At 54.5% G+C, this 20939-nt stretch overlaps 3 protein-coding genes across 10 annotated transcripts; 1 reads left to right on the forward strand and 2 right to left on the reverse strand.

Annotated features, from left to right (window-relative positions):
- The first annotated feature begins 84 nt into the window (after nt 1-84).
- MTFR1L (mitochondrial fission regulator 1 like) lies at nt 85-11638 on the forward strand. Of its 5 annotated transcripts, none has more exons than XR_014230117.1 (8): nt 85-155; nt 269-386; nt 1370-1474; nt 2190-2299; nt 3109-3320; nt 6244-6556; nt 10640-11223; nt 11469-11628. XR_014230117.1 is itself a non-coding variant. In XM_082329624.1 (8 exons), exons 2-7 carry the CDS (start codon nt 372-374, stop codon nt 10743-10745), a joined length of 861 nt encoding a protein of 286 aa, XP_082185750.1. In that variant the 5' UTR covers nt 85-155; nt 269-371; the 3' UTR covers nt 10746-10765; nt 11059-11631. The 5 variants fall into 5 exon arrangements, 3 of the variants coding, with proteins under 3 accessions (XP_082185750.1, XP_082185749.1, XP_082185751.1); XR_014230118.1 differs by lacking the exon at nt 11469-11628 and adding an exon at nt 8998-9216 and having other exon boundaries at nt 10640-10708; XM_082329624.1 differs by having other exon boundaries at nt 10640-10765; nt 11059-11631.
- A 224-nt stretch (nt 11639-11862) lies between these two features.
- AUNIP (aurora kinase A and ninein interacting protein) lies at nt 11863-16249 on the reverse strand. Its single transcript, XM_082329604.1, has 3 exons — nt 16135-16249; nt 15288-15423; nt 11863-13513 (listed from the first exon to the last, which is right to left on the reverse strand). Exons 1-3 carry the CDS (start codon nt 16225-16227, stop codon nt 12561-12563), a joined length of 1182 nt encoding a protein of 393 aa, XP_082185730.1. The 5' UTR covers nt 16228-16249; the 3' UTR covers nt 11863-12560.
- Nucleotides 16250-17154: 905 nt separating this feature from the next.
- Nucleotides 17155-20754, reverse strand: PAQR7 (progestin and adipoQ receptor family member 7). 4 transcript variants are annotated; one of them, XM_082329616.1, is made up of 3 exons: nt 20648-20754; nt 19172-19302; nt 17155-18380 (listed from the first exon to the last, which is right to left on the reverse strand). In XM_082329616.1, the coding sequence occupies exon 3, from the start codon at nt 18339-18341 to the stop codon at nt 17301-17303; it is 1041 nt and encodes a 346-aa protein (XP_082185742.1). In that variant the 5' UTR covers nt 18342-18380; nt 19172-19302; nt 20648-20754; the 3' UTR covers nt 17155-17300. The 4 variants fall into 4 exon arrangements, with proteins under 4 accessions (XP_082185742.1, XP_082185741.1, XP_082185743.1 ...); XM_082329615.1 differs by having other exon boundaries at nt 19172-19327; XM_082329617.1 differs by lacking the exon at nt 20648-20754 and adding an exon at nt 19404-20385.
- Nucleotides 20755-20939: the final 185 nt, after the last annotated feature.

A 20939-nucleotide genomic window follows, 5' to 3' on the forward strand; every position in this document is an offset into this window, starting at 1 on the left:
CTCGCAGGCCGCCGCCGGGGGCCGGCATGACACCCCCGCTGTGGGGAGACCGCGCATGCGCGGGCGTGGCCGGAAGCGCGGGGGCGGGATTCCGCTTCCGGGTGATGGCGGCGGAGGGGCCGGGAGCGGGGCCGCGCTGCGCCGCCGCCCCTCAGGTACCGGCGGGGCCCGGGGCGGCGGGGGGAGCGGGGGGGGCAGCGGGCGGGGGGCGGGGGGGAGGGCGGCGCAGGCGGCGGCACCGCCCGCACGAGTCACCGCTGTCTTGCAGTGAGGAGCGGCGGGGAGCGGGGTGAGATGAGGCCGGTCCGCGCCCGCGGGAGCCGCAGCAGCCAGCGCTGAGCCCGCCCCGGCGGCCGCCGCCAGCGCCGGAGATGGCAGCGGACTCCGTAAGTGTAGGCGCCGCCCGAGCCGCGGCCTCCCCGGGCCCCCTCTCCCCCCCCCTCGGGCCCCCTCTCCCCCCCCCCGGGCCCCCTCTCCCCCCCCGGACCCCGCCTCTCCCGCCGCCGGTAGCCAGGGGCCGTCGCAGCTCTCAGCGCGCCCCCAGCTCAGAGATTCAATTTAAAACGCACGTCAGAACTGTGAATTTACCTGCGTGAGACCGGCGTTCAGGCGTTGGGTGCGTAGCAAGTCCCAGCGCTAAATAAATTAATGGATTTGCTGGCGGACCGGGCGAAATCGCCTGTTCGGATTCCGGTCGGTCACGGTGGTATTCGCTGTCCGGAGTCTTGCGCTGCCTCCTGCCATGAGAGCCGGCGGCGGCCGTAAAGCTGGCGGAGGCGAAGACGGTCAAAGGACGGAGCTCTTCGCCTCTGAACCCGTTTCAGAGGTAGCCAGAGACCACTAAAACACTTGCTGTTTCTGAAAACACCCTCGGAGGCCGTTCTCATCGGCCCTCAGCTGGCCTTGAATACACTTGTCACTTTGCCATCATCCGAAAAACGTTCACAGTCTTATCAGTGCTGCTTGTATTAAAGACGATGTGGAAGGGAGAGCGTTCCTTTAAATGAGACTTTCTTCTGATTTCATTTTTCCTCTGGGCCCCTCACGGGACCCTGTTTCCCTGCTTTTGGCATCTTTTCATTTGGAGCTCAGTGTCTGTCACTGGGTGCTTTTAGTTTTCGGTCCTGAAAACACTGCCCCCGTGTTTAAAACGCCCCGTAGTAACTGACTGTCGTGTGCGTTCAGCTGAAACACGGTTGTATGGAGTGAGGACCTTAGTTACTAGCAGGCTCCCAATTAAAAGTATCACTCAACAAATAAACAGAGATCAGAGCTGTTGAGTAGATTGTATAGGAGAATTTCCAATTTAATACATTTTAAGAAGGGTAACTGGTTTGAAATATTACTTATATCACGTGGCTTCTCGTAGACGATCCCCATCTGGCAGAACAAACCCCACGGCTCCGCGCGCAGCGTGGTCAGGAGGATCGGCTCAAACCTCCCTTTAAAGCCCTGTCCCAGAGCAACCTTTGAGGTAAGCGGACTCGTGAGGGCTGTGGCGATGGCGTGTAGGGCGCTGCCGCTCTTGAGCAAGGCAAGGCACTGTCACGAGCGGCTGTTCTGTCAGCCACGTGTGTCTGCAGAGCTGTATTCACAAAACTCATGTAGCAGTATAGTTCATTTTAAGATTTTTTTTTTAATTTCCTTTTTTTTTAAAAAATTCTGTTCTTGTGAAGTGATTGGTGGCACCTTGAGGAGGGTACCTCCTGAAATAGGGTCCACGGACTGGCTTAGCACGCTAGAGGAGACAGAACCGTGGAGCTGCTGAGCCAGTGCTTGTTGTGTGACCTCCAGCAAGCCGCGTGCCCTCTGGGCCTGCGTTTCCTAAACAGTAAAACCAGGCTTATGGGAACGCTTACGTCACTGTTTGAGCTCAAGGACAGCGCCGGGCCTTGTAGTGGCAACGTGTTGCACGTGGCCTTGGCAGCGTGCTGAGCTGTATCGAGTGTCCCTTCGCTGCCTCGCTGGCCAGTCCCTCAGAGCACACCAGCACGCCCAAGAACAGGCGCAGAAGCCGACGCACGAAGCGCTACGTTTCCGTAAGCCAAGTGGTGTTGCTGTCGCGCCTCTGACGGACGCAGCTGCCGAGCTGGTGCAGAGGAGAACGGCTCTGACGGCCGGTGCAGCCCATCTGGGGCGGCTGCAGGAGACGGGGCACCGTCGCCTTAACGCAACTTTCTTCTTTTTAGGTTCTACCAAATGTTTCGGAGCTCTATTTAAATGATGTCCCTCCAGTCCCCACCTTGGCGGACATTGTGTGGATAGCGGCAGATGATGAAGAAACGTACGCCAGAGTCAGGTCGGTTTCCGCTTTGCGTCTGCTGATCCTTGTTTTTATGCGCTGGTTTATTTCACATAGCACGGGCCAGATGTTGGTCAAATGCTCACAACTTCCAGTCCTCTCGAGGTCTGATGTGGTGCCTGTTGAAAGACGTTTTTCCCAAGAGACAGGAAAAAAATAAAATTGGATAAAGGACCCAGGGAGGAATTCCTGCAGGAAGTGGCAAGAGCCTCTGCTGTGCCATATTTTATTCACTGAAAGATCTGTGCAGAGTAACCCCCGATCCCTGCTGTTTTCTGGTTAGAAAGTTGAAGAGTTGAGCTCTCCTGGGATTGAAACGTTCTGCCCCCAGGAGTCTGGGTCTGGTCTGTTGAGCTTTTGTCCTTAAAGCCGGGCAGTAGTAATAGGTATCTTGTGAAAGATAAACTGGACTTTGAAATCAGAGGCAAAAGCTAACGGATCAGGGGCATTTCCCATGTGCACCCCGCGCACTGCCCGGCACGGGGACACAGTTACCGGGGAGAAATGGCTTGAAACCACGTGAACACGCCCAGACTTTTGTCCCTGCGTCCTCTCACCTCATCTTGTTGGGTCATGATTTCTGTGACGGGCTTTCCGTTCCTTGTAACGCACGGAGAGCACGTACAGCAGCCCAGCGCACCTGTACGGTGGTACCTACGGTGGTACACACAGCACAGTGGCGCGGAGGCTTAATTCATTGTGCTGAAGGCTTCTGCTGTCCTGAGGTGGAGGCAGAGCCTTGCCGAGCGTTGTTGGCACCGAGGGGCCTGGACCTTGTAAATGACCAACAGGTTTTTGTCCTGCAGAAGTGACACTCGCCCGCTGAAGCACAAGTGGAAGCCGAGTCCCTTCACCGTTATACAGCGAAACGCTTCAGTCCCCAACCTGAGGAAGCAGGAGGAGAAGCTGCTCGCCTTGAAGAAACCTGGTTTACCAGCACTGAGCCGAACAACGGAGCTCCAGGATGAGCTGAGTCACCTTCGGAGTCAGATAGCTAAGATAGTCGCTGCAGAGTCAGGTAGGAGTGCAATGAGGTTTTTTTGTTGATCAAGAAGGGCTGAATTAGTGAACTGTGTCACTTCCTCCACGCAGAGCAGACTTGCGTGTTGTTTTTCCAGCAGAGCTGTGGCTCCCGTCGGTGGGATGCCGTCTTTGGTGTCGGCTCCGTGCTGGTTCTGTGTTTGGATGTTTGCGTTGGAGGAGTCCCGCTTGTTTTTAAGAAACACCAAGTGCTGCTTTGTGACTGCATTTGATCTGGAGGCCAACTCTCATCTCAAACACCTTCTTTCATGAAAACATGTGGTGTGTTCTTGCTATTCCTGCTCCGCGTCAGCCATGAGTGAGAGGGTTACATCTTGATTTGGGTAGCAAAGAGATGTTAGTGTTTGTGTCTGCTCTGAAAATGACAGTGCCATTTCTGTAGCAAATAAGGTATTTGGGGAAAAGCCTAGTTGAACTGAGGCATTTCTTTCTTTTAGTAAGTTTGTATGCAACTAAAAGCCATGTTTTAGCCGCAAAACTGAACCACGAGGAGCTGTGTACTCAGCTCTGAAAATATGAAGATATTTGGTAGGATCCAAATCCCAGTGGTTCTACGAGGCTGCAACAGCGGCTGGCTTAGAGCGTGGAACCGAGCAAGACAGAAATACCTTGGTATCTGTTTGTGGAGCGTTCAGAAGGCGGAGTTGTTGATCTCCCATCTCAAAAACATTGAACAGTTTTGCAAACTAAAGGAATTTGGGCCTTCCTGAAGACAGTTTTTCTTAAAAGCTGCGTTTCTTGTATGCAGAATACTTTTGCCAGTAACCAAGACAACAGCTGTATTATGGCTGCTTTCCAGAGGAAAAGAAGGACCTGCAATTCTCCCCATTGCTTAAAAACCAAACCAAACCAAACCAAACCGGATTGTGCCGCACGTGAAATGATATCAGGCGGGTTAATTCCTGTTTATGACAGGCAACAGTGGCTGATGAAACCTTCCTTATCCTACATCTGAAAGCAAATATTTTTTTTAATTCCCGGATTGCTCCTTTGCGCTGCACTGCACAGCGCGTGCACGAGAGCGAATCTCTCATGGTCTGCGGAAGACGACGTGGTTGTCTGATTATTGTAGCCCCACGGGACCTGCAGCTTTAGTGACTGCTTACATTTAGTCCAGCTATCCACGAGCCATGAACGCATTTGAACGTGAAACAGAGTCGTGGTGTTTGATTTAGCTGAAATGCTGGTTTCTACGTGAGAGATTTGGGTTCTTTTTCAGTTCTGTGTGATGGTCAGTGGACTCTGTTTGCTATCAATAGTGTGAAGATACGTGCCACCACATGAGAACATGTATGATGTTTCTAGCACGTGAAGTTGTATTTAGATGAGATATTTCTTCACTTCCGTGGTAAAGGGCTGTTGTGCGATAATGCACGTGCTGGTGTTTCTGGTGGTCTGTGCTCCTGTCGCGGTGCACGGGATCCTGTGTGCCACGTGGTGAAAGGAAGGCGCGCTGGGGGTGAGGGAGCCACGTTGCCCTCAGCTCTGCGGGGAGCAGGCGTGAAAGGGGGCACCGCGGGCGTCCCCTTAGGGAGGCTGCACGTGCCCTCTGTCGTCTCGGTGCAAGATCAGAGGAGCAGCCGAATTGGAAGAAAGAACGGGGAGATCCTGTGATTTTTTTCCTTCCGACTTCTGTCTCGGCTCTACAGTTGCTCAAGCTGTGTGCTAGAAAAGTCTGTTTTAATTCAGGGAGAGCAATAATGAGGAAAATTAGAGATCCAGATGGGAGAAAAATGATTTAATCGTGCAATACCTTTTTCTCTCCCCCTACCCAGCAGTGCGCCTGGTTGCTATCAGCTGGCGTTTGAGAACAGTTCCTATTGCCGTCGCGGCCTCTCGGTCAATAACGGGGAGCGGTGATTTAGGGCCTGGCGGTAGCTCGGTAATCTGATGAAGGAGATAGATAACTATTTAGCAGGCTTATTTTGGAAAGATTGATGTCAAAAAAGAAATATTGTGCAATCTGCTTTATTATGTACCGTTAGAGAAATCCCTTAATTGGAAATTGATAACTATCTACAAGTTTGCTCTCGAGGCCAAGGGCATTAGTGCTTTACGGTACAGTTTGTCTTCAGTACAGGAAGGTTCTTTCACGGAGATGCGCACTAAGCATTTTTCTGGGTTTTTGGTTGTTTTCCCTTAGTGTTTTACACTGGAAATATCTAACTCATTTCCACGTAATAACACTCGGAATTGATATAGCTGTTCTTATCCTCACTGCATTTTAAAGCCTGAACAAATAAATCCCATCTTCCCTGTGGAATAGGTGGCCGCTGTTCTCATTCTGCAGATGGCGATGGAAAGCCAAACAGGTCAAAGTGCCCGCAGTCACAGGGCGAATTGCTGTGACCGTCTGGGGTAAAATGCTGGAGCTCCTGAACCAGCTCCGCATTCGCACCAGGCAGAGCGGTGATGGGGGAAGGAGCCTGAAGGAAAAGAAAGGCAAGCAGCTCTCAAGGCGAGGAAGAAAAAGAGGAAAAAAGTTAAGACAATTAAGAGCTCCGTGCTGACACAGGCTCCCTCTGTGACCCTGAGTGGCAGCTAAATCCCTGTTCCTCCATTTCTTACCTGTAAAAATGGAAAAAGTAAACACTACCTGACCTCTGCGGGGACGGGGCGCAGCGTTTGAACTCAGGGGTGATACGGTGATGGGCGCGGTAGGAGCAGAGAGACGTACGGGGGTCGGTGGGATGAAAGGTACTGGAGGAGGTCGCGTGTTGCAACGTGGGGTCGTGGGCAGCAGAGTGGACGGTAACAGAATATGATGAATTTGTTTTCTCATAGCATGGGGGAGGCTGGCTGATGATGCCTCTTGATTTATATTCTGTTGTTTGGGGGAAAAAATACCTACGTGGTTTGGTATTAGTTTATCTATCCACCTATATTGTTTTCTTTTTCAGCCTCTGCTGCATTAACACCAGATTTATTATCTCCAGGAAGTTCAAATGCGTCTTCTCCTTTACCTTGTTTCGGACCCTCTTTCCAATCTACAACTTCCTTTGTCATTAGCGATATCACAGAGGAGGAGGCGGAACTCGAAAGCCCCGAGCTCCCGTCCGTCTCCATGCTTTGTTCTGCCGCCTCCGAGTGTTGCAAACCCGAACCAAAGGATCCCGACGAGGAAGATTCTGTCTCTCTGTCAAAGGCCAGCAGTTTTGCAGATATGATGGGCATTCTTAAAGACATTCATAGGATGAAGCAGAGCAAAGACTTGTAAGTGCTTCCTGAACTCTCTTCGTTTTATTTTCTCTCTTTTTTTTGTCTGTCAAATGATTGTAGACACTGGGCATCGCATCCACTGCTTGTTGGTGCTGCTGCATATTCATGATTCACCGGGGGGAAATTCCCGTTTAGAGCAGAACTTGCTAACACTTAACGTTTCTGGGGGTTTGTTTAACGACGGTTGACCTGCCTGGGTAGAAAGCAATGGAGGGGAACTTGAGCCGATTAGCACAATGTCTGGCTGCTTCGGCTTGTTCGCCTGAAAGAAAGCTTGCGTTTGCCCAGATGAGAACCAGGCCCGAATGTATCGGCAGCCGTCAGAGCGAGGGTCGCGCCGCACGCTCTGCGGGCAGCGGTTCCCGGTGCTGGTGCTCCGAAGCTTGGGAAGCCCAGCAGCTTTTTCAGCACGGCACATGCAGGAATTAACACGCGGAGCTTTTCAGCTTCTCAGCTTTTGCATCTGGCCCAGCTCTGCGCGTGGGCAGAGCGAGCTTTCGCTTGTCTCGTGATGGGTTTACACATCGATCTTGAGGAGGCCTCAGGCTGCTGACACGCCAGCTGCTGCGCGGCTGAGACGGGGTTCTGCCCAGCCGAGAACGTAGCTGCTTTAACGTTGGCTCTGCTGCCTGCGTTTTACACAGGAGATCACAGGGATAAAGTTCAGTTTCCACATTTTTTCAGGCCAAAGATCTGTCCCACATTATGTTGTGTGAGTAAGATTCCTGGCCAAAAATAACATGTTGTGTGATGTCTGTTCGCAATTTCTATGCCTAATTCAGTTTAAAAGAAATTAAATTCTCAGCACTGAAAAAATTATATAGTCAAATGAGAGAAATATGTTCAGCTTGCATCCAGAACGCCAGTACGGTGTTACACGTCCGTAATTCACACAGCTTACCCTTTTGCTCTTCTTTTTCTAAGTGTTAAATATTATTCAAAGCTTTAAATGCTCACTTGCTATAAATGCCTATAATCTTTCTTGGGGGTGAGTAGAATTCATGGACCACAGATGAATTGCTCCTCTTCTTTCTTCCTGTCTGTTGCAAAGCAGCGCTTTGGGCATCCAGAAATAATTCGGGATTAGTAGTCAGCGGGAGAGAGAATTCTCAAGAAAAATACCTGCTGTTGGGCGCGACTGGGCCACGTTGGCTCAGCAGAGCTCCGGGTTAGGCTGTAGGTATCTATCTTACCCGTTAAGACCAGAACTGGGCCATTCCCTGGCTCTGTTAAAGCCAGAAAAGCTTGCAGGTGCTTCACGTTGCGACATGTAATGTTTGAACTTTATCAGAAAGGGGTGGGACTAAGCCTTCACCTGTACCAATGTAATTAGCAATCTTCTCATTAGCGCAGGCTGGTATGGCAGCCTTCTGTGGAAGCAGGCTTTCCAGGGTAAGAAAACTGCCATCTGTGCCAGATGAAGATAGGGAAATGTGCGTTATTCGGGGGGAAAAAACCTCGTACAAATAGAGATTATGGTAGGGAAATGCGAGGCGTTGCTTGTCCGCGCCTGGATGTGCCGGCAAGGCTCCTGCCAGCGCTGGCCGAATCACGAGGAGCCAGGCGCTGGCTGGGGGAGGCTGTGAAAAGCAGCGCGTAGGTGACGGGGAACGTTGCGATGTAATGGGTCACAATTTCACTTCATTTCCTCGACAGAACGTGTGAGAACAACTAACAATGGGTGAAGGTGTTTGATCTTCTGTTACCCTGGGAGAGCAGCTGTGTGAGTGAGTGGGAGGGAGACGGCTTGTGCACAAAGAAGGGATTTGCCAACAGCGCCGATTCTTTTTAACGTTACAGGAGATGGGGGAGAGCGAGGATTTGGTACGGTAGAATTCTTGGGGGGAAGGCGATAGCTGCCAGACCCCTCCTCGCTGGGGTGCAGCAGGCAAAGGAACTGAACCACCGGGACCCCTTTCCTCCCCTTGCAGCGGCTTCGACCGATGACCCGGGAGCTGGGGCACGCTTGCTGCGCTGCTGCTTGGTCAGGGCTCGGAACAGTTCAACAGAAAAGCTTGAGACTGGTTCTTGCTGGAGCTGAACCGTTTGCCTCTCATGTTTCTCTGTCTCGGCCTCTAACTTGCCTCCTACGTGCAACAGGGACATTTTAGGATACAGTTATTACAGCTTAATTAAAGCTGTTTGTTTGTTTGTTTGAAGAATCACAGGTAGTTGAAAAATGACATTAAATAAATCGCTGATGTTCATTTCTTGATGAGCTTTAGTTCCTAGACACAATCCTCTGGTGCGGGTGCGGTTGTGTGAGCAGCCCCACGCTTCTGCAGCCGCGCCGCTGGGTTACGCAGAGCGGTGCTTAGCGTAGGTGTGCAGCACTGGGAACCTTAAAAGGCTCCTGTACTCTTTAAGTGGATGAAGGTACCTAATGATGCTTAACGAGATAACTACATGGATGCTTCTCTGATGCTCCTGTTTAGGACTTGGTGCTTAAACACAGCCTTGGAAGCTTCGGGAATGAGTGAGAAACGCTTGCAGGAATGTGCATGTTTCCCCCAATGTGAAGTAGAGCCTGTAAAGTGTCTGTGACGCCCTCTGCGAGGGGAGCGGCTGAGCGGCGTGCCTGCTGGCCGCGCTCGCTGCGGGGTTAAGGACAGGTAGCGTGAGGAGCTGCTCGGACTGTGAGTACACTTGCACTTGTAAGTACGACTGTTACGGCGCTGAACAACGTGATTTTTCCGTGATTATCCCCTTGGCCCCTCGAGTGGCTAGAGAGGGCCGAGACGCTGAATCCCGGTGCTCCGCGGTCCGCTGCTGGTTGTGCCTCGCTGTAGGACGCCGCGCTCTCCGGCAGGAGATGGTCCTGTCCTCCCCCCGCTGGGGGCTGCCGGTCGCTTCGCTCAGCCTGGGAGAGCTTTTCCTTGTTGTGCCAGTGCCAGCGCTGCCTCTCCTCGCTGCTGTCGGTGTCGCCTCCTCCCCTGGCTGCTTCGGTCTCCCCCGTCCCTCCGCCGGGGCAGCTGACGGATGCTCGGGGAACCCCGGATTCTCAGGTTTGCCCCTGCGGAAGGAAGGGTCTGGGGGGGCTCCACCCCCTGCGCTCTGGTCTTTCTCTGCGCCCTTTTCAGAAGGAACGGTTCTGTCGGGATGAAATCAAAGGCATGCTTCTGGCTACAAAATCATCTTTTAAATTAGCGATGCATTTATGCAACTGTAAATTAAGAACTTGCATCAGCCAGATCTGACAGAGCGCTAAGGGTCACCCCTGAGCAGCTCAGTGGCATCCCACGCAGCTACTAAAAGCCTTCGCTGTTAATTTGAGAACAAGCCCCTCCCAAACACATATGGAGATATTCGGGCGGATTTTTTCTTTTAGGAATGTTTAAAACACCCAGAATATTTTCTGACCAAGGGAGGACTTCAGCTATTTAAAAAAAAAAAAAGTTAAGCTCTGAAATTATTACTACAGGTTCTAAACAAAACCTCGGTGAGCAATTCACGATAGCTGAGGAAGGAGAACTGGGGTTTGGCTTCCTGTAAAACAAGCTCACTGACGCTTCCAACGCGACCCGCTTGGCTGAGCCGGTGGGACGAGGCTTTGGTGACGGAACGCGCAGCACAGCTGACGTGCGGTAGCCAAGCGGAGGGAACGCGTGCCAGCCCTCCTTCACAATACCTGTAACCGCCCGTATTTAAACGTGACAGCGTAGATCCATTGTGTAGCAAAATTCATGGGAAGAAAATGCTTCCAGGACTTCAACTCAAACACCACTTGTAGATTTATACTGAGGGGATGTAGGCTGTAAATAATTAATGAAGTTTTATTTTACTTACCTGTTATTAACACAGTTGAGTAAAAATTACAGAGAGCTTTGACGCTGAGGTTTTCAGGATAACCCTTGATCCACAAAATGAGCTCCAGGTTTCCTAAGCCAGGGTGAAAGGGCTGAATTTTTAACTGATTGTTGTTGGTTTGTGGTGGTGGTCTTGCACTTTCTCCACCTGCGACAAAAGCTGATGATAAAGGCTGCAGAAAAAATACTTAAACGGCTCTAACCGGAGCTGTAAACCACCAGTTCTGGCACCTCTCTTTACTGACGCACCGTGCTTTTGTCTTCCATGTAGAACCCGAACTTCAGTGAAGGAGGACGACCCGGCCGTTCTTATAGCAGAAGTTCTGAGAAGAAAATTTGCCCTCAAGGATGAAGATCTGGCCCTGAAGGAGAAATGATGTCACCGGCATTAAACTCTGTAAGCAGAAGTGTTACGCTCCCACGATTTTCTCCACAGTAGCTGCCTTCCTAAGGATCGAGCCTTTTGCCTCTTTTATTAATTAGAAATGGTTTCCGCACTGGACACGTACTTAGGAAAGACCCTGCGGATTTGCTGTGTTTGCCATGTATTGTTCTATTTAAGAAAAAACTTTTTAAGAAGATGGGAGGTCTTTTCCACCTGTATTTTGATGTTGATTATTGATAAGGATCTTCTGAAGAGTGCAACGAGCGCCGCTGGATGACGTTCCTTCTACCTGCAATCTTCCTTAGGGTCCCAGTTAAGCATCAAGTTATAACGGCCTTGTTACAGTAGAACTAGTTACCATCGCCAGGATAAGCGGACGCCAACCATCCAGTTCGTTCTCTGTTCTGAGGATGGGACAGAGCTACTGAGAATCAGCTAACGAATGCCTCCAGGTCTGCGGCGTCGAGGAGGTGGGTGAGTCACCGTGGTGACAGGCGGCGTCCCGCTCACGCCGAGCCGACGGCGGGATGAAACCGCAGTCAGCGGTCAAACCCCTCGGTCGCGTCTAAGGGAGGCTGGCTGGTTTTGGTAGCCCTGGGTATTTCTTAACTCACAAATTATCCCCACAGTTGCATGACAGAATGGCCTTAATTTCTTGCCAGTAATTTAATGTTTCATTAATAGTCCTTGTATTCAGATGATGTATTTTATTTAGCACTCAAAAGGTCTATTTATTGAACCACCAATGCTAAGAACCGAGCACCCACAAGAGCCATCATCTGAGAAGAGGGACGAAGGAACTTGGCATTGTCTGTGGCTGCAGTTCGCGCTAACTGAAGGTCTCCTTCAGCTCCACATTCTCTGCAGTGTTCCTCACAGCTGTATTTAAAGTATGATTTTTTTTTTCCCCCTTTATATAAAATGGAGCCTTAATAAGAGAATGGGTGTCCTTGGTATTATTAACGCGCAGATGTCCAGACATCGTATCTCGGGGAGGCTGGGGGTGGAATTTCAGCCGCTGCAGCTGAAGCGCTGGCTGGCGGCGCTGCAGATGACTCCAGTCAGATGCCAAGGATTTTCTTAATCCACCAGGCCCCAGCCCTTGGAAAATTAAACCATCGTCCCCACCTTAAAGTGAGGGGATTACAGCTTGGACTTAGCTAGGACAGGTACAGCGTTACAATGCCTCCCTTTATCACAGTCTTCCTCGCTTTAAACCTCTGGCCAGAGCAGTTAGGTGCTGCGATCCCAGCTGCAGCTACCAGAGGCGCATCTTTCGCAGCCACAGAGGCACGAGCTGAGAAACGTGACCCTCCCCGGCTGCCGCACCCCAGCTGTCACCTCCAGGGCTGGCACAAGCAGCAGGCAGCTGAGCCTAGCGCTTCCTCGAGGCAGCCACGGCGAAGGAGATGGTGCGGTTCCTGAGCTGAGCCTAGAAAACCTTTAAATTTGGTCTTGTGGGATCCCAAGAAATAGAGATGCGTCAGCAGCGGGCTCTTCAGGCTGAGCAGCAGCCCGCTCCGTGAACCCCGGGCAGTGCTAAAGCCAGGCCTTAGCCACACGGGCTGGAATCATGATTGAAACAGTCAAACCGTTATAAACGAATGCCTTCAACATTTTATTTTTATTAAAGCAAAATTTCAGAGAACAAAGAGGTCCTGCCCGTTGCACAGGGCTATGGCACGTGCTGGCTACACCACACATACAGAAACAACGGGGACACTTGCCTAATTCCAACCGATCTCTTACCAAAACATGCTTTCCTGAGGCTTCACAAGAGGTCATTAGGCGGCCCGCTCAAGGTGCCTTACCAGTGTTTAATCACTGTGTTCCCTTCCGAATCCTGCGTGAACAGTAAATCGTAGCACACACCTAACCGCTGCTGCCCTGCGGCGCTCGAGCGCCCGTCTGCGGCATGGCTGGAGCAGCCCCTGCACGGAGAGTCGGGCAGCTGCCCGCGCGAGCTGCCGCCGTCCCGGCGAGGAGGTGGGGCGTTCTGGCAGCTGTGAGCGATGACCCTGTTCCCCTCCGAATCCTGGGTGAAGAGCTGCCTGCAGGGGCTGCTCGGTCCCCTCTCGCCGCCCCGGCCCTCGGCTGCCCCAGCACCAGCGTTGTGGCTGCGCTCTCTCAGAGGCTGGGCTCGAGCGGGGCCTTGTGGAGATGAATAAAAGCCAGCAGCCCAGGTACCGTCCCTCGTTACAGGAGGATTTATAGTCTCGGGCTCAGAGAAATCAATTAAAGAATGAACACTACTCCATTGGGGTGGTTTCTTACTCTGGTTTGCTCCCAGTCTTGGTTGGAAATCGAGTCCGGTCTTCGCCGCCTCGGGGAGCCGCCGGCCCTCTCTCTTCGCCCCGCAGTCTGACGTCACCCCGCCGCCTGCTGGAACCGTTTCCCCAGCAAACAACGGGGACTCATTTCTGTGGGCGATGATCCGGTTGCCCTCCGAATCCTGGGTGAAGCTGAAGAAGCAGCAGCTCTCTCCCACCCCACAGGAGCCTTCACCCGTGCTGCGGGGCTGCGCTTGCAACAACAAAGAGTCTGGCAAAGGAGCCGGCGAGGCCGGCGCTTTCTGCGCGCGACGCTGGGGCGTAACCTGCACCGTCCCCTCTTCGGCTCCGAAGGATCGGCTCTGGGCTTCCTCCGTCTGTGGCAGAGCCAAGGTCTTCGCAGGGGAAGCAGCCAAAGAAATACCTTTTTCTTCACAGCCTTTATTCAGGATGAAAGGAGTTGGCCTGGAGTTTTCTTTGTCTTTTTCATCTGAAAAAAACATGGAAGTGGATAAAGCCAGAGCCGGCACACACATTTCTCGGGGTTAGTCACTACCCGCAGCACCATTCGGTGGTGCTTGGCTCACAACTGCCGCTGTCCCGCTCCTCTGAGCCACGACACCCAGCCTGTTCCACACGCCTCACAAAAAGCTGTCCTTGTGCTGCTGAGGCTGTGGCGGAACGGCAGCCGAAACCGTTGGAGTAGCTCAAAAAAGTAAGCTTCCCTCAAGGTGCAAGAGCTGCATCTCCAGCTGCCCCAGCCTTTGGCTTCTCTGCCCTCCTCCTCAGCCGTCCCAGCACTTCGCCCATGACATTTTCCCTTTAAAGCAGCAGCTCAAGAGCTACCAAAACGAAAAACAACCCACCAAACCCCACAGTGAAACTGCCACAGCTTGCTTTCATCGCCCGATGAAGGCATCGAGGCCCACATTTCCTTCTGACACCGTTCACTATAAAATCTAATACAACTTCTCAATGTAAGAGAGCTCATCCTCAATTCAGGATATGCCAAAAGAAAAAAAAACACCACGCAAATAAATAAGAAATACTCCAGCATCTCAAATCCTACAGACCTCTGGATGAAGAGCAGCAGCATGCGATGAATCCAAACCCGCACAGTGAATAAGCGAATGCAATCAATCGAGGGAATCAAACGAAAAAAGGAGAAAGCACACAACACATTCAAAAGGAGCAGGACTAACGAGTGCAAGGCAAAAACCATCAATGGGCCTGTCACAACACAACAATTCTGTCAAATAATGAGATTGTACAATTTCTGTAATGCTTCCTCTCATCGCTTATTGCTAAACTGGTTTCATGCTGGTGAACTAGCCATGACACACTTACAATGCACAACCACCCACGCAGTCCTGCACTGCTGGTTTCTGCATCCATCCCATTCCTCTCCATGTTTGTTGGTTTGAGACCCACGGACAAATCCCAGTTTCTCGTATTCCAGAGCACAAAAGCAGCCTCAAAAGCACAGAGGCTGTGAGCTGGCTTAATTAGCTTAAATATCGCCGCTCCCCGTGACTCCGTCCTTGAGTCGGTTAGGATTAAACACTGCGTTCTGCAGAAAAGGCTTTGTCCAGCCCCTCGTACACAGCTTTCCTCGCACAGCTCCCGCCGGCTCCCCTTACGGGGAGGCTGTTTGAACCACGTACCGTTCATCGTCGCTCCCAGCTGTAATGCTCTCCCCAGGGCATTTAACGACAACTTCGGGCTGCTGCCGCTTACAACAGATCTGGCCCGGCACGCCCTGGCTGCCCCTTCCCCGGGCAGGGAGAGCCGCCCGCAGGACACCGCGGGCTCGGGGCTCCTGCCCAGGCCGCACCCTGCCCCAGCCCGCGGAGCGTTCCCGACGGGATTGTCCTTTATCTGATGCCATCGGGCAGCCCAGAACTGGACATTTTGCCACCTGGACGGTTCGTATCAGCGCGTGGGCCGAGCCGGGCTTCCCAGCGTTCCACCGAACACGCCAGTTTTGCAGGGAGCGGAGCCTGCTGCGTTACCGAGAGTTCAGACTGCTCTCCGGTGAAGACTGGCTGTGACTGCTGTTACTTACGCTTTCATCCAACGCCAGAAAAGGTGCCTGCATTTAGATTAATAAAATCCTTCCCAGGAGTTCAACCCTTTAACCTTTACCCTCTTCACTAGAAAATGCACTTTTCTGCCTAGTAAAGCTGCCAAGAAATAAAGCGAGCGGGGCTTCCTATTACAGCCTGAAACTGCTTCCCTAAGGGGCGTACGCGGGCCCACGTTACCTGCGCGAGTGCTGAAGAAGGCGGAGATGGTGGTTTGCTTGGTGCGCGGCTGAGCGGCTCTTGGCTGCCTGAAAGCGGCTGAGGCGTGCTTCCTTTCCAGAACTCGACTAGATGCTTTCAGCTTGGCGATGAGAGACTGGGTAGGGAAAGAAAGAAATGGAAAGTGAATATATGCCATTAAAAACAATTCTGCCCTTCTTCCAGCGCAGTGGCATGGTTCCCACCTTTGTTAAATGCTTCAACTCCTCCTGTGAGGCCGTCACAGAACGGCCGAGGTTGGAAGGGGCCCACAGAGGTCACCTTCGAATCACAGAATCGTTTAGGATGGAAAAGACCTTTAAGATCATCGAGTCCAACCGCTAACCCAGCACCGCCAAGTCCAAGCGTTGCAGATGTAGAGACCGAGTCTCTCCTTTATGCGAATATTAAAGGCAGGAAAAGACATCTGCCTGTTTTCCCTCCCAGTCATTATGAAACAACATTCACTACTTATCAGATCAAGTAATGAACCACAGCAAAACAAAGTACAGGTGGCCTCTCCCCGAAGCGGTGCCCGTTCCTGGTCCACCTGCAAACTCATCGCGCTTGGATCTCTCTTGCCGCGCAGATGCTCGCAGTCAGCTGCTTCGGAAAACTCCCTCGTCCGGCCCCCTGCTCAAGCAGGGTCACCCCGAGCAGGACCACGGCGGCCCCGGCTTTGCCACCCCCCCCCCCCCCGTCCCTCTGGCACCCAGCCCGCAGCCCCGCTCCGCACCACGGCGTCCCGCAGGCCCAGGGAGCCACAGGCGCCCTGGGCCCGGGGGTCCGGGCACGCCCCGGCCGCAGCAGCCCCCGCGCCGAGCCCCACCTGCGCCGCCCTCTGCTTCAGCTCGGCGGTGTCCAGCCAGACATCGCAGGCCTCGGCCCGCCGGGCCGCGCCGCCCCCGCGTCTGCGCTTCATCCCCGGCAGCCGGCGGCCTCCGCCCGGCCTCCCGGAGCCGAGCGCGCCCCTCCGCCGGCCCGAGGACGGGCAGGGGCCGCCGCCAGAGCGGCGCCCGGGGGGAGCGGCCTCGGACGCGGGCCCCGGCCCCGGCCCCGGCTCCCGCCCGCCGCTCGCTCGCGCCGCTCCCGCCGAACGGCAGCCAACGGCCACCGCGCGCGCTCGTGGTAGAGGGACCAATCCGGGCGGCGGGGCGGGATGAGCGGCAGGCGGAGCCCCGCCCACCACGCGCCGTGCCCTATATAAGGCGGCGGCGGCGAGGGGCCGGAATGGCGGCGGGCAGCGAGGGGCGCAGCCGCCGTGGGGCCGCGCACGGGCGGGCCCCGGGGTCGGGGCGGGCCCCGGGGCCGCGACCGGCCCGAGAGCAGCAGAAGAGCGGGGGGCGAGGGGCAAAGGGGGCCGAGTGCTTGCAGAGATGCCGGGGGGGCCGCTGCGTTGGGCTGAAGCACAGAAGCGGGGCCTCATCCGCCACAGAGGGGGCAGAGCTCCCCCCCGCTGCCCGGGCCCGGCCCATCCCCCCCCCGCTCTCCCCAGCCCTCGCTGCGCTCTGAAGGACAGGGTCCGTGGCTCGGCGGGTCAGGGACGGGGCCCTGGCCCTGCCCGGACGGCTCTGTACATCGAAAAGGAGCCTGAAATGATCTCGCATCAATTTGCTACCCTTGTTTGTGGTTTACGCAAGCTCACCTCGCTCTGTTCCCACGGGTCGGATTCTGCCAGCGCTCACAGGGGGGCAGAGGGCACCTCCGCACCTTTCGCCGAGAGACCTGCTAGCTTAACAACGTTAATTCCAACTCTTTATTCAGACAGGTGAATTAAACCAGTGTGCCATTTTAAGAGCAAGCTGGAACTAATTCCAAATTAAAAAAAAAAAAATCATAAAAAGCAGCTCTTACTTTCCCTCCCTATAGAGAGCACTGCGAGTACCAGCCGGGGAAGCGTTTCAATTCCTCTTCTCGAAGTTTGTGGCCGGGTTCGTGCCAGCACGGCCGCAGAGCAGCCGCTCCGGTGAGCTCACCGGCTTCGCCCGCCGGCGCTTACTCCTCTTTGAAGCTCAGCTTGTTCCTCACCTTCCGTGCCATGTAAGCAGCCGTGAGGACAGAGCAGGTCACGGTGAAGAGGCACAGGGCAGAGAAGTTCTGCGCCAAATCGCCCTGAAGGGTGGAATAGATCCGTCGCCTGGACTCGTAGTCCAACACCACCGCCTCGATCTGCGCCAGCGTGCAGAGTACCAGGCACACGTGAAAAATCTGATGGCTCTGCCCGAAGAAGTGACATTTCCCAGGGAACCACTTCTCCGGGTAAGGGTGTGAGAAAAAAAAGGCACCGATGAGGAAAAACAGCACCTGGCATTTGTGATAGAGAAGGGCCGGGTCAGCCCGCTCGGCGGGCGGCGCGGTGCAGATGCGGTGGACCACGGGGCTGATGTCCAGCAGGTACGCCAGGCCGGAGGGCAGCTCCTGGCAGAGCCGGCTCAGAAGGCGAGCGGACTGGTGGTACCGGTACTTGGCGTAGCAGGAACCGGCGCAGGACAGCCACGCCAGCAGGACGGCCGCCGGCATGTAAAACCCCTTGATCTTCTCGTGCCAGCTTGGCTCGATGGCATAGTAGTAGTGCCCCAGAGCGCTGCCGTACTGGTAAATGGCGACCCCCACGTAGTCCATGAAGAAGAAGCTGTAGTGCCAGAACTCGGATTTGGCCTGCAGAAGGTGAGCGAGGGTGCTGAACGTCAGGTAGGTGATGGACGCCGCGATGATGATGAGGAGGGGCTGGGCGTGCGGGTCCCGTCCAAACTCCACCCGCTGCGAGAGCTGCTGGAACCGCAGCAGCAGGATCAGCGCGGCCACCAGATGGGTCCAGACGTTGATGGCCTCGTTGTGCTGCTGGAAGAGCGTCGAGAAGTAATAGCGCCAGGTCTGCTGCACCGGCCGGTAGCCGGTGTGGATGTAGGGCTTCCAGAAGACCTTCGGCACCTCCGAACTGCTGACGGTGGAGGGAGAGAGGGGGCCCAGCAGCTGAGGGACCTGCCGCACGTTAATGAAGAGGCGGCTTAGCTTTTCGGTGACGACCGTTGCCATGATGCAGCCAAACTCCGGTTCCCCGCTGTGCAAAACAACCTTGGGGACAGAAAGTTTTACTGCAGGGTCTAATAATGACTTTACCAAAAAATCAACAAGCAGGGGCTGTTTGAAAGCTTTGGCTTTTTTCTAAAGATATGCAAAAATCACAGGTAGCTGGGGAGCGGCCTCATTACAGCTGAAATAAAAGAATCGCCACAAATAGTAACCTGAAGGAGGCTGAAGGGAGATTTATGTACAGGCGACGCGGCGGGAGGAGCGGAGGCAGGGGACACGAGCGGGGGGTAACTGACACAGTAACGAACACACCAGCATCTCTCCGTTCCCAGGCTCGCCCCTGCCCAGCAGCTCGGGACCTGCTACACAAACTGAACATCCCAAACCAACCTCCCGCTGCAGGAGCGGCCCGGATTTCCCCCCCTGCAAACCGTGTGCGGTACCCGACTTCACGGGTAACAATGAGCCGCCTTCCCCCAAGCAGCGAGACGCCCGGCTCTGCCTCACGAGGGGTGCACACGAGAACGTAACGAACTAACGGCAGTGCCAGAAGATGCAAATTCTGTGTTTTAGAGTTTTTACCATCTTTTTTTCAGCCCGTTTTTTCATGCAGCTTCCCACAAAAACAACACAGCTCGAGCGAGCTCATCCTGTTGCATCACTGAGGTCCAGCAGCGTAATCTTTGCGAGCAAGCGCTGCAATATTTACATTTTTGAGGCTGCTGTCCTTACCAAGATAAAGGCAGCCTTGCTGCCTTGCTCTGCCTTTTCATGGCAGCCTGAAAAACACATTGGAAACAACGTGCTCAAAATGAGATTTCCCCCACCTTTACCTGCTCTTGCTCAGCCAAGTTCTGAAGAAAACAGCCCGACTCCCGTCCGGCTCCGGTGCTGATTTACGCCTCAGCTCCTGGCAAGGGCAGTCATTTCAGGGACAGCTCAGACAGGAAAAGCTCCTCAAAGTCTGGGAACAGGAGGAGCGGATGGGACTGTTTATTTAAAAAAAAAAAAACAACCAACCTCTAATTTCTTCATCAAAATGGAGTAGATAGGTCTGTAACTCACGCCTGCCCGAAGCCGAGGAGCACAGATGCAGATAAAACCAGGCTGTTTGCTGCTGGGCTTCCCTCCCCCATGCTCTTTTCCCACCTCGCCTGGTTAAAGAGGCCCCACGTCAAAACCAACTGCCCCGGCTCGGGGCAGCACCTCGCAGAGGGCAGCCCTGACCCCGGCCTGGCCTAAACCCTCCGCTAACGCTGCAAGCGCGGAGGCTGCCAGTGAAAAATTAACTTCGTAAACCTCTTCCGGACTTGCAGCTACTGCGCTGAACCGAAACGGCCTCCAGTCCTGCCGGGGAGACGCGGGCAAAAGCAGAACTTCCCAGGTTAAGCGATTTTGACCAAAATTCTACGGGCATTTTGGCAGAAACCTGCCCCTGTGCCAGGGCTGCCGCTGCCCACGAGGCGCCTGGGTGCGCGGGGAGGGGGCTCGGCTCCCGACGGCGTCTGACCCCCTCACGGCTGCCAGAAGACAAATTCCTACGGGAGAGGCAGCCCCGGTTCTGCGCAGGGAGACGCTGCGGGAAAAGCAGCGGAAAAGCCGCGTTCAGAGCGGCCAGGCACGAGGCAGGGACGGGAGCCGTGTTTAATTCAGGTCCTCCAAAACTTGTTGGAGCAGGACTTAATTTGCAAAGCTCTTCCTAGCTCTGAAGCCTTGAGCAATGTTACGGACGGAGCACATCCTGCGCGGTGCTGGAAGCCGTTAATCTGGCTCGTACCCTGAGTAACAACCCCCACATACCTACGCTACCATGCCTCAAACGCCTGTTACTTCCTAGGGAGCGTTTCCTTTCTCGAGCAGCATCCACCCATCCTGCTGCATTTTTAACGCCACAGACTCGGCCCCAGCTGTTTGCTCCCATGCATCCATCTCTCTTTAGCCTTCTAAAGCACGAATACGTTTCTTCTACGTTACCATCGTTGCCTTCTCGGCGCAGGCCCGCCGAGCCCCCGGGACGCGCGAGCCGAGCGCGTTTTCGGTGGCCGCGCTCCAGCCCCCGCGCCCGGGCACCCTCTCCCTCCTCGCGGCAGGGACAGCGGCACCGGCCCTGCCCAAACCCGCGCCGGGGCAGCCGGGGAGCCATCCCCCCTCCCGGGAATGCTTTTTCCCCGGGGGAAAGGGGTACCTCCAGCCTCCAGACGCGGGTGCAGCTGAAGGTGGGGGTCGGCGGGGCCCCGGCCCCTGCCCTCCCCTCCCGCCGCCCCCCGGGACCCCCGCCGCCCCCCGGGACCCCCGCCGCCCCGGTTCACCTCTCGGACGGAGGGCGAGGAGAGCGGCGGGGCTCGGCCCCGGCACGGCCCCCGCCTGTCCGCCAGCCGGTTTAGGTTGCCACTTCTCCAGTTCCCTTTGCCACACCCAGCACACGGCTCGCAGTTGCTTTTGTGAGTCGCTACCACACGGTGGGCTGTCTGGCCTAGCAAATAAAGCTGCAGAGCTGCTTTTTTTTTTTTTTTTTAAAGCAATCTGTTTAAAGTCCAGCTTTCCCCTCCAGAGGAACCATTATTTCCATTTTCCTGCCTGAGCACCATCTCCTCCGTGCTA

Source organism: Platalea leucorodia, assembly GCF_965183815.1.
Source record: "Platalea leucorodia genome assembly, chromosome: 18".
NCBI classification, from domain to species: Eukaryota; Metazoa; Chordata; class Aves; order Pelecaniformes; family Threskiornithidae; genus Platalea; species Platalea leucorodia.

Excerpts from the sequence above, each read along its gene's own strand:
- MTFR1L (XM_082329625.1), top strand. The coding sequence starts at position 105 with ATGGCGGCGGAGGGGCCGGGAGCGGGGCCGCGCTGCGCCGCCGCCCCT. Across the intron at positions 2,300-3,108 it reads GAAACGTACGCCAGAGTCAG|AAGTGACACTCGCCCGCTGA; the intron begins GTCGGTTTCCGC and ends TTTGTCCTGCAG. Across the intron at positions 6,557-10,639 it reads ATGAAGCAGAGCAAAGACTT|AACCCGAACTTCAGTGAAGG; the intron begins GTAAGTGCTTCC and ends TCTTCCATGTAG.
- AUNIP (XM_082329604.1), bottom strand. The coding sequence starts at position 16,227 with ATGAAGCGCAGACGCGGGGGCGGCGCGGCCCGGCGGGCCGAGGCCTGC. Across the intron at positions 15,424-16,134 it reads TGAAGCAGAGGGCGGCGCAG|TCTCTCATCGCCAAGCTGAA; the intron begins GTGGGGCTCGGC and ends TTCCCTACCCAG. Across the intron at positions 13,514-15,287 it reads CTTCTTCAGCACTCGCGCAG|ATGAAAAAGACAAAGAAAAC; the intron begins GTAACGTGGGCC and ends TGTTTTTTTCAG.
- PAQR7 (XM_082329616.1), bottom strand. The coding sequence starts at position 18,341 with ATGGCAACGGTCGTCACCGAAAAGCTAAGCCGCCTCTTCATTAACGTG.